Source organism: Stegodyphus dumicola, chromosome 1, assembly GCF_044657685.1.
Source record: "Stegodyphus dumicola isolate Sdum_Otavi_A_Nest chromosome 1, ASM4465768v1".
NCBI lineage: Eukaryota > Metazoa > Arthropoda > Arachnida > Araneae > Eresidae > Stegodyphus > Stegodyphus dumicola.
The window spans coordinates 225,146,570-225,159,183 of record NC_140768.1 but is presented as its reverse complement, the minus strand read 5'-3'; the positions used below and the strand labels follow the sequence as shown (position 1 = coordinate 225,159,183).

Sequence of the window (12,614 nt, the reverse complement as noted above, 5' to 3'; positions counted from 1 at the left end):
ATTTAACATATTTTCTTCAACAATATTCTGTAACATTTGACTGACAGAAAATATAGATGCAAAACTTTTCACTGCTCAAATTTTTATTCAGCAGCAATGGTTAACAATTTTAAACTTGAGAGTGTAAATAGTTAATCAGAGAAAGCTATATGGAACACCAATACAGGCAGCTTTTTCAATAATCAAGAACTGAATCCACAAAGAACCATTAAATACTTTGTGACTTTAGCTATTCAGCCACACACCAGTGCTCCTTGGAAGCTCAACATTGGTTCATTCAAAATCTGGAGAGGAGTTTTCTGTTGAAGTCATACCTACTGCCTGAATGCATTTTGGCACACTAATTTAGTATGTGCATAAAAGTTAAGATTAACTAAATAAATAAGTCAAATCCATTATTTGATGCCAACCATAAAGTTAACGATTCAAACATGACAATTTAATATCAAAGAAAATTAACAAACACATCAATGAAAAGATTTGATATAAATCTACTGATTGTTAGTTGAGGTTATCAGATTATGTCCATACTAAAATTAGTGCTAAAAATGCAGTGAACCCTTTCTAAAAGACAGCCATCCATGACTCCAAACAATTTGGGGCTTCTGTAGAAGTGATCACCTCAAGCAAGGGATTTTCAGTACTGATTTTATTTATGTGATCAGAAATACTGGTTACTTTCAAAGGTGATCATCGTAAGGAAATGTTTGGTGTGAAAAAGTTCATTGTATATATCATGATATGATAGTAAACTGTTCCTCTAGAAAGTCATTTGAACTTTAAATAAATTTTCATGTGAAACTATATGTATAATCATTTACAAGCAATTTGTTTTCAAGTAAAACACTTTTTGCCATTCTAACAAGTTTTATTTCTTAAGAATATTTTTGCATCTGCCAGATCTTACATACCAGCATTACTTCTATACATATATATTGTTGTATCTATATGTTGTGTACACACATATATATATATATATATATATATGTGTGTGTGTGTAAATTTTTTCACTGCATTGTTGTATTATTTATTTATTAGTTTTGTATTTGTTGCCAGCTATTTTTTTGTGGGTGTTTATTCCTAATATGACTGTTGTAGAAATGAGAATGGTAATTTTCAGAATATAAAAATAGCTTAAATGAAACATGAGATACACTCTTCACATGACAGATCTTTCCTGAATTTTCTGAAAGCTAGTGTCTATATAAATAAAGCTGAGAAAGCTCAAACAAGTTGTTGTTGCTGCTATTTTAAAGTAACAAGTTGTTGTTGCTGCTATTTTAAAGTAACAAGTTGTTGTTGCTGCTGTTAGTTATTCAAGTGTGAGATTTAGCTGAATTGTGAGTTTACTTTGCAAGTGATTCTGACAACTGCCAATATTTCTCATGCACTAAAGAGAAATTATTTACATCTGCATTCTGTTCAAGCTAATTATTGAGCTGTCTGTAATTAAGTTTTGATAATAAATTGTTAATTTCTTGCCATGTATGAAAAGTTATTCTTCAGAGATAATGTTGAACGGAAAGCCTGCAACAATATATATACAAAGGCAATAAATGTCAAAATCTGGCAAAAAATAAGCAATCACCATTCATCACAATTTTTTTTTACTTCAGTTAGTAAAATTTAAAAACATCTAATGCATCTAATGGTTAACTAAATAAATTATGGAAATATACAAATGACAATAGTACCGTATATACCCGCGTATAAGTTGAGATATTTTGGACCAAAAAAAAAGACTTCAAAGCGGGCGTCGACTTATACGCGGGGCCATAAAAAATTAAAAGAATCGGAAGTTCAAACATTTCTTTATATAATGCAGTTGTTTTCTTCCCGCACTGAAATTGGACAACTTATCAAATAAGTCACTTAGTTAAAGTAATTTCATGACTTAAATTATGTGGCAAACTAATCACAGAGTTTCATACTTTAACTAGAGTAAGTTTCGATAAAACCAAAGAATTTTCGGCCCCCGAACAATAAAAAGCCCAATATTACATTAATTGCTTAGTGGGTTAAAGATGCTTGGAACGAAATACCCTCTGAAATGATTATAAAATCATTTAAAAAATGTTGTATTAGCAACGAACTAGACAGCATGGAAGATGATACTGTTTTTGAAAGTGAAAATGACGATGAAGGCTCTAGTAGTGATTGTAACAATACAGAGTTTGAGACTGAAAATATGTATGATGACGAGCCAACGACGACAGAAGAGTTCTATGAAGTGTTTGGCGAATCTGACCATGAATCGGATGTTGAAGGATTTTGATTTTGTTTATTCACCAAGGTATTTTTTATTGTATATTTACTTTTTTTTCTCAGATGATTTTGAATAAATGTAGTACTTAAAAAAAATTTTTCGAAGTTTCTCAATCAATTTCGGAAGTGCGGGGTCGACTTATATGCGGGTTTCTTATTTTCTACAAATTTTTTATGTCGAAGTGGGGGGGTCGACTTATACGCAGGTATATACGGTAAGTTGAAATTTCCATTTACTATGGTTCATATATTTATTATATGGATTTCATAAATAGTTGGTATATAAATAGTTTTTATAAATTATGGAAATATGCAAATGACCAAAGTAAAATATTTTTGGCAACAATTTTTAAATATATGTTTTTTATATATTATATGTTTATTATATATTATAATAATATATAATATATTATATATTATATTTTTTATATATTATATGTTTTTTATATATTATACTTTTTATATATTATATGTTTGGCGAATCTGACCATGAATCGGATGTTGAAGGATTTTGATTTTGTTTATTCACCAAGGTATTTTTTATTGTATATTTACTTTTTTTTTCTCAGATGATTTTGAATAAATGCAGTACTTAAAAAAAAATTTTTCGAAGTTTCTTAATCGATTTCGGAAGTGGGGGGTCGACTTATACGGCGGGTTTCTTATTTTCTACGAAATTTTTATGTCGAAGTGGGGGGGGGGGTCGACTTATACGCGGGTATATACGGTAAATTGAAATTTCCATTTACTATGGTTCATATATTTATTATATGGATTTCATAAATAGTTGGTATATAAATAGTTTTTATAAATTATGGAAATATGCAAATGACCAAAGTAAAATATTTTTGGCAACAATTTTTAAATATTTATACTTTTCCATTTTTCTTTAATTTGATCAAGGTGGAAAACTAGGAAAAATAATTTTTAAAGTATACCATAATGCAGTAATCCATATGGGGGAAGAAAAAAAATTCAAAAAATAATTTGAGAATTTTTTTATCTTAACTAATCAAATCCAAAAAACCTTTTTCTTAAATAAAAAAATACAGTAGGTATTTTGGACCTTTTGATTACATTCACGGCCAAAGAACTTCCAGAAAGAAATACATAAAAACAATTAAAAGTGCTTTCGATTTACTTTATAATTTACTTAATTATTACTTTTTGATTATAAGGCTTGCCAGCAAAGATCTCAGGGCTCATGTAATAAGGTGTTCCTATCAAAGTTGTAGCCATTTCATGGGTTGAATTTAACACTCTTGCAATGCCAAGATCTCCAATTTTAATTAGCTCATTTCTTGTGAGGAAAATATTTTGCGTCTTCAAATCTCTATGCAGTACATTTTTGTCATGCAGATACTGGAAACAACAAAAAAGGATAAATTATAAAAAATATAATTTAATAAAATTAATTTGTTCTCAAAGATTATGTAATTTTGATAAATAAATTATGACTACATTTGTACATTTAATTAATAATTTATATTTTAAGTATGCAATGGTTATTGTTTGAAAGCTCATAAATAAAAATGGGTACAAATAAAAAAACTTAAAGGTATGTGAAAGTTATATATTAGTTACATATCTGATACTATATTTATGAACAGTGGAGTGACAAACTGAGAACTTAGCTATTATATTGATGAAAAAGTACAAATGATGAAAAGGTGAAACAATCTCCAAATTGGGATGTTCCTAGAATTTAACACAAACTGAATATCAGGAGCAGAAAGCTTATCATTTGATAAAATCTCTCCTCAAGCCCTCACAGTTGTTTCACAAGTTAACGTGATCATATCATTCAAATGTAACCTATTTTACGTTGTTCTTTTAAAAAAGTTGGCTGATTCTGTAATACAGAAACAATTTTTTAGATACAGAAGATTTATTTATTAGTTAAAATTAAATGATGCCATAGCACAAGAAAGAGTATAACTTTTTTTTCTTTAAAAGTTATGAGGTACTTTCTGACTATTCATATTACCATCAAAATGCTGCAAACATGTTGGAAATGCAGGAAAGGAAACACACATTTTCCAAATGACAATGCACTAAGAATTCCATACAACAGCATTCAATTTATAAAATTTGAAGAGCTAGAAATATCAGTAATAAAACAATTATCTTTTCCAAGAAATCTTTTTTGGCACCATTGTTTTTCTCATGAATACAGTGATCTATTTTCACTTAAAAAAAATCAGAGAATTGCATAAAACTCAGCATCTATGTAATTCAGCACTGTACACAGGCCATAGTAAACATATACTACATGCATACTTGGGTTACTACATAAATGCTTTTGGGCAAAATTTTGGGTTGCCACATAACTATTTTGACAAAATACTGCTTTGCCTATTGAATACTTTTTCATGAACTTTTGGTAGGGGTGTGGATAATAGAAAGTACCAGCCATAATTAAAATCAAAATGCTTAACTATGTTTTCAGTTTCTAATTTCCAGTTAGGTAAATCTCCAATAAGAAATCTCTAGTTTGATTTATCGGTACTTACGTATTAACGCAACCAGGTGAAAATTTGCATAAATCGCCAAATTTGGCGACCCTACGTGTTATGCGTAGTTTTTCGTTACATGCGGATTATTAATTACATGCGGGAGATATGTGCCCTTGAAATGGATGAAAAAGAAAGAAAGCAAATAGGCGGCGAAGGACTTATTGTGAAAATAGACGAAAGTTTATTTGTAAAAAGAAAAAATAACACTGGGCGTGTACTACCACAGCAATGGGTTTTCGGCGGAATTTGCCGAGAAAAGAAAGAGACTTTTTTTGGTTACTGTACCTAACAGAAGCGCTGTTACCCTCATGGAAAAAATTTGCGAAAATATCAAGGAAGGAAGCATCATTTATTCGGATTGCTGGAAAGGATACAATACAAGTGAGTTCGAAAATGCTGGATTTCTGCATGGAACTGTTAATCACAAATATAACTTTGTGGATCCCAACACGGGCGTTCACACACAATATGTAGAGCGCACGTGGGGCTCAGCCAAATGGCGCAACAAAAAAAGGAGAGGAACAGCCCGTCATCATCTTGACTCATACCTTATCGAATTTATATGGCGCCAAGCTCAAGCTGTTAATGGCAAAGACGGTTTTCAATCAGTGCTAAAAGCAATAGCCAAAAGATTTCCGGTGAAAAAATAATTCTGCAAGTTATTCAAATTCGAAACCGGAAGGGTTTAATTGCTATTTTATATTTTAAAACAAAATAATATGAAAAACTGTATTAAAAATTATCTGTAATTAATAAATGTACATTTTCTTTCTATTCATACTTTTTTACTCAAACTTACAAATCACGCCAACCTGGTTGCGATAATACGTAAGTACCGATCTATCTTTGAATAATGTTTGATACCAATACCCTATATTTGAAATGAATTATTAGAGAATAAATATTTTATACGAGCAAGTTATTGAATAGGTGAGGTTAGTGAAATTTTTTATTAGTATCTGAATTCAGTCCTTTAAACAGTTTAATATGACAGATTTGTCAATTTCAACAATAATTAAGAACTGTTATTTCCACAATCCATAGTAATAAATAAAGAGGATGTAGCTTCAGTATAGTAAGGTATCCATAATAGTGAATTTGAAGCACTAGGAATAATTTGTCCGCTGCATATGTCTATTAACAAGCAGCTGAGAAAAAATGGTTCAGGTATGAATGGCCATGAGGAAAAATGGCCTTCATTCAGGTTTTGGGTGATCATATCCCAGAAAAATCTCCTGATATATTTTAACTACACTTTGTAGTGGAATCAATGAATATTGATGTCTATCAAGATTATTGGTCACCAATGATCTAAAAGATGCTAATTGAGGAGCAATTCATATTTCACCAGTATGAGGCAATTTTAGTACATTTAGACAGATGCTTCAATTAAAAGTAAATCAAAACAGATCTCTTGCTGTGAGACAGTACTTAAATTTCAGAATAATATACAGATAAAAGTAACCAAACATTCTCTATTATAAATATCTTGATTACATACATTTTGGTGGATATGGGGACAAAAGAAAATTTTTCTAGCAGATGCATATTTACGAACCACTGCAGAAAAGTAATTTCTTAAGTAGCTTTAAGAAAAGTTAACACTAACATTAATTAAATTTATAGATTTATTACCAACTCTTACTTTCTGTTTAAAGCAAATAAAAACAATTACAAGTTCTACAAAAAAAAAAAAAAAAAAAAAAAAAAAATCCTGCATTTTAAATTTGTAAAAATTTAAATTTTGTATTGGATACTTGGAAAGATGTTTGAATACAGTACAAAGTCCAAGACCTGACTCATCGGGACTTTGGCAGTCCCGGCTTTGGAATTTTTCTGGATATTAGTTCATCACTTTAAATCTAGTAAGGTGGCATGTAGAAATTATAAAATTAAAAATATAAAATCGTGATTTATGAAATAACGAAGCATTTATGATCTAAAAGGTATCAAAATTTACAATAAAAAAGCTTAATATTTATTTGTTTACTTTATTAAACATTTCTTTTAATGTAAGTTGGACATTGAAACACGCTTTTTGCTTTGTAGCTCCAGAACTAGAAACTCTTTTCAACATAATTGAAAGTTCAAACTTTAATTTTCATAAAATTGCTGTAATAACAGCCTGCAAAAAATTAGCTGGATGAAATCAGAAAGTTAAGGAACGGTGCAATCTGCTATATTAAACTGAAATTCCATCAAATCAGTAAAGTATAATTTTCGTTTAGTTTAATAGCATACGCTATACGTTACTGGCTACGTATCATGAGATTGACGATGAAAGACAAGTTGTTCCACTAAATTTTGTCTTGCTTCTATCGTACACGAGACAATTAAGCCTGAACTGTATTAGTTATTTATTATACTTACGTCTATTTCTTGTATATACTTAATCTTATTATCTGAGTGCTGATTAAATAAATTCCCACATATACTTAAGGCTTATGATGGGCCAGAGGCATAGCTAAGGTTTTAAGCGCCCAGGGACACCAAAAGATTTTGCACCCCTTTCTGTGTTCTAAGAATGGAAAACATTTAATTCTGAAAGGTGTATCATCAATTTGGCGCCCCTTGGATGCTGCGCCCCACCCCAGCTAGGCCACTGTGATGGGCCACCACTAGGTATCTTACTGCAATGTCTCTGCGGGACCAAGCGCCTCCCTAAGTTTTAAATTTTTGCCACTCCTAAATTTTGGCTCCCAGTGCTTTCCCTAAATTCTAAAAATTTTCTCATCCCTTAATTTTGTTGCTTTATGCTTCTCTAAATTAAAAAAATTTTGCTTCCTAAATTCTGCTACCTGTTGTATTTATGTAAATAACAAATCAGTTATTCTTCATTCAAATAGCACGAAATGTAATCTTTTGGCCTATGAGTATCATTAAGAAAATCTATTTTTAGCACATGGAAGGTTGGTGTATTTAATTACGGCAAAGCACGCTAGGGCTATCTGCCTAAGGGGAGGGATGCGTCGTGGAGGACTTTGCCTAAGGGGAGGGATGCGTCGTGGAAACTGGCTCGTATACATGTTACACATGGGGAAAACACCCATGCAGCCAGCCCGTTCGTGGGATTCGAACCTCGGACCGAACTACCAGTGTTCAGCGACTTTACCGCTCGGCCGCTGGTGGGCCTAGCACATGGAAGGAAAGTTTTATTAAATTTTTCCTCCTCAACATTTCTTAGCACATTTAACATAAATCTGTAATCATTGCCAAACATGATGCCAACAGAAAAGGTTACAATACTCTTTGTTATTCAATTACTAATACAGTCAAAAGTCGTTAATTCGGACACCCATAATCCGGAATGATCTATAATCCGGACCTCAAAGCTACAAACTTTCTGCGCATGCGTCGCATTCACGCATGTGCACAGGCGTTTACGAGAGCGCGTAAGACCTTTATGGCTGCTAATATGTTTGTGCGCATGCGCATTTAATGTGTAACGGAGGTATAACGGAGGTATAAAATTATCTAATTCAGTTAATGTTGCAGATTGCGTTGTTCCTTAATCTTCGAATTGGATCCGGCTTATTATTTTTTGTAGACTGTTAGAGCAATTTCATAAAAGTAAGCTTGAACTTTCGATTATGTCAAATAGAATTTCCGATATATATTTACTAATATGTAATTTGTATCTACAAAGCGAAATTATGTTTTGAAATCCGAAATCTGTTTATCAATTTCACGCCGAGGATTGGAAGTTGATCTGTCAGCACTATCCTTATCTTCAGGGCAGATGTTTTTATTTTATTTGGCTTATAATTCCTTACTAAGTGTAGTATTTTATCTCGATGTACTCCATCTTTGATATGATTTAAATCAAGTTCCTTGTGATTATAATTAATTCGCTTCCGATAGTGAAGAAAGTGACCCAGAGGTTATTGAAAACGAAAACATTTCGATTGACAAGTAAGTCGGTATTCTCGGCACAGCAATTACGGGACTTGAACAGCGGAACTTTGTAACCAAACAAGAAATTATGTCTGTTTATAGAATTAAAGAGAAAGTATTATCACAGAAAACGAAGCAACTTAAACAACTTACATTGAAAGAAATGTTTAATAAAGTAAACAAATAAATATTAAGGTTTTTTTTTTTTTTTTTGTAAATTTTGATACCCTTTAGATCATAATTGTTCTTTATTTCATAAATTACGGTTTCATATTTTTAATTTTATAATTTCTGCAAGCCATCTTACCAGATTTAAACTGATGATCTATAATTCGGAAAAATGGATAATCCGGAATAGCCGAAGTCCCGACGAGTCCGGATTAATGACTTTTGACTGTATATATAAAAATTTTTTTAGGCATCACTGCATGAGCCATTATATTAGTTGTCATGTGTTGAATAAATATGTGGTGATGAAAACAAAATATAATAAACAATGATTCGCTAATGTTGGAGTCAGGGATATAAAATGTTATTAGATGTAAAATCAATGATGTTTCTATACAGAATGTTCCGGTTTGAGATGTATGCCAAACAAATACACACCGAGTCAAATTATTGATCACACAAATTTATGTTAAAATGATTGCTTCTTCAATAACGAGGTATTTTATTTAATCCTGAAGTGAAGTTAATAATCAGGATTCTCCACATGTTTTATCATGAACGGAAAAAAATCAAATGCATATGCATAAAGCATACCAAAATAAATAAATAAAAAATAAGACAATAAAAGTTGTTGGTGGCTTAGGTCTGGATTTTAGATCATTCCGGATCTCGGACTTTGTACTGTATTTGCATTTATTATTAATATTGAAATATATTAAAAAGGATATGAAAAATTCCACATTATGATTTTTTAAACTAAACAAACACATTAATTAAAGAACTCAGATAACATATAAACTCAGAAATAAATAACATAAAACAAAAAGCAAATAATTAGCAAACCCTAAAAAATTTTTTGAGGAGGAAAAGCATAGTTAAATACCTTTAATGCCATACAAATTTGAACGAACCAATGAATAATCTGTTTTTCTTCATAATATACACCATTCCTGTTCTTTATGCATGTGTAAAGGTCACCATGCTCACAATAGCCCATGACAATGTAGAGACTTGCATTGCTGTCATGAAAAGAATCTAAATATGTCACAATATTAGGGTGCTTAAGAGTAGACAGAAGTCTTGCCTCCAAATAAGCAGCTCTTTGTTCTCGTTTGCATGCGTGTCGAAGATCAATTCTTTTTAAAACATACTGAAAGCATAAAAAATCCAAGCTCTGTTTCATATTTTTATTTCTGATCACATTAAGGAAAATAAAAAGAAATAAACAACACTATAAAATATACATGATTCATTTTTGAATAATTAGCATTAAATTCTTTATAAATAACAAACAATTTCTAAAGGACTCACTTACAAATTATTTTCGATAGGTAACAATTAAAAAATACAAGAGAACCTTAGTGTTTGTCATTAAATTTTGACAGGCATTATAACGAAAGACATTTCCCCCCTTTCTTCCTTTTCAAATGAGAACAACAGTAAAAATGATTTTAAAAAATGGCCAGATATTAATAATTGATTAATAAAGCAATAAAGATTCATTCAAAAAATATATTATCTTTTAAAAAGTTGTCACTTTTATAAAATTTAATTAATTTATTTAATGAACCTCTTTTATAAAACTATAATCAATGACTGCAAGCTATTTTTTTATCAAGGAATACTTTTGAGTTAATTAGAGCTATCTATTTATTAAATTAATTATTTTATATTTTTATGCACATTTGTGACTGTAATGTGTGACAAGAACTCCCGGTAAGGGAGCTACCGATGGGTCCGAATTTGAACCCCTGAGAAGGCATGGATGTTCGTATGCCTACAGTGTCTGTGTAGCAAGAAGGCACACAGAACAAATGGCAAGCCAGAAGTCCTCTTGAAGGTAGGTGGCATAGGGAGAGGGATAGGAGAACTTGAGACTACCCCCTCAGGGTGTTCTCCATCAGAATTGGGGTGGAACTAACAGTACCTGGACAACCAACAGTAAAATGATGGTGTCTTCTCCACTTCTACCTGTCTGTAAAACCTTGCACTAGATGATTACCTTAGGGGATGGAAAATTACTTCCCCCCAATAATAATTTTTTCCTACTTCATTATTTATAAAATCTCATTTGTAATACTTAGTCTAGAAAATTACATAAATTCATAAATAATTAAGATTTTAATAATTGTGTAATATGGCTATTTAAATTATTGTTTTTATAGGTATTTTCTATGTGATGTTTAAAATGCATTACACTGGGAAGCACACTAAATGCATGCATTATATTAAATAATAACTTATGCAATATTTATAAACTTAAAATGTTTCAAAAAACATTTTGTTTAGTTATAAAACCATTACACCAAACAAGTGAATCATATTCATTCAGTAAAATGAAGGAAGCAGTCAACTTGAATAATATTTAAACTTAACCTATATTGAAATTCTTGAAGAAAATATAAAGGCACACCTGAGTTCTACAATATATTGATCAGTAATGAAATTGTATTCTTAGATAAAATAAAATGGAATTCTCAGTGGCATATACATGTTTCATAATTAATATTTATTATCCTTTTCTGTAGTTTCTTTTCCTAATAATTAGCAAATAATTCTTATCTGTAGTTTGCTTGACTGTTTAGTAATGCACTCAACAGCTACCTAATTCTTTGCTAAATTACAAAAATAAAACTAACACAAATTATTACACAAAATAAGTAATAAAGAGTACATTATAATAACAATAGTTTCTGTTCTTGGACTTTGCGACTACTTTATTAACAGCTATGAACAATATATAAATACAGTTTCGTACTGTTAAAATTATTCAAGACAACAGATTAAATGGTTACAGAACAAATATTAAAGTAACAGATCTGACCAATATAATCGCTCTGAGCAATTCTGCAAATTAGTTTTTATTATACATTTTAGGATACTTTTGCGATGTAATTTGTTGTCTCTTCCCGATCAAATGTTAAAATTATTTCTGGAACTTTCACACACTAAAATCAGTTATAATTTATATAAAAAAAACTATCAACTCCTCTTATAACAACTTACTTTCTTTCTTGTTTTTGAACACTTAACTAACCAAACTTCACTTGAATGACCTTGCCCTATCTGTTTGATTAACTGATAATTCTCCATTTAAAAAATACATTGTGCAATTAATACCTGAAACCAAAAATTAAATTAGACACAATGCGAATTAATCCAAATTATAGAAATATGTTTTTATTAACATATGACTAAAGTATTCGAGATAAAATATATTCTATATCTCCATTAATAATCCCAACACGTTTGGAGTGAAATTATTTATCGATTTTAAATAAGTATGTCACAGCATAGTCATAAAAATTTCCTCAGAATTTGTATTAATTTATTATCTCAAAAGATGAATATATTTCACTCCATCTAATGAAGCATTTTGTAATTTTTTTGAATACACCGCAAGGATATCAAAACCATAAACAAACACTTTACTAGGTTTCGTATACAATAAGTTGAGTAGTTCCTGTTCTCCATGTGGACTAATGAAATTTAACAATAAAAATTAACTATAAAAAACACGATTGAACATTTCAGTAACGATTAATATCGTAAACACAATATTCTTCTATATTTATTTTAATTAATTAAAAGTAGTTGGTAGTTTTAAAAATAGATAGTAAATAAAATAGTTTTAAAATAGTTTTCTACCAGCCCAACTTTAGCGATTTTAGAAGACTTCCGAAACATTCTCAAAGCCATGATGACTCTCGGCTTGTTTGCTAAATAATACTTGCATCACAGGCTTCTTCAATGCAAACACCTGAGTACCTG

The 12,614-nt window shown here is 30.5% G+C and overlaps 1 protein-coding gene across 2 annotated transcripts in view; it reads right to left on the bottom strand.

The window, feature by feature from the left end:
- The window catches only part of LOC118201047 (uncharacterized), a 29,631-nt gene extending 17,343 nt beyond the window's left edge, over positions 1 to 12,288 (bottom strand). The window contains exons 1-3 of one of the 2 annotated variants that reach the window (XM_035373069.2): positions 11,850 to 12,288; positions 9,727 to 9,993; positions 3,430 to 3,627 (exon numbers count right to left, since the gene is read on the bottom strand). In XM_035373069.2, the coding sequence (XP_035228960.1) occupies positions 3,430 to 3,627; positions 9,727 to 9,993; positions 11,850 to 11,936 (552 nt within the window). In that variant the 5' untranslated portion in view covers positions 11,937 to 12,288. The remainder of the gene's footprint in view (positions 1 to 3,429; positions 3,628 to 9,726; positions 9,994 to 11,849) is intronic. The other variant, XM_035373067.2, reaches the window with a different exon arrangement.
- Positions 12,289 to 12,614: the final 326 nt, after the last annotated feature.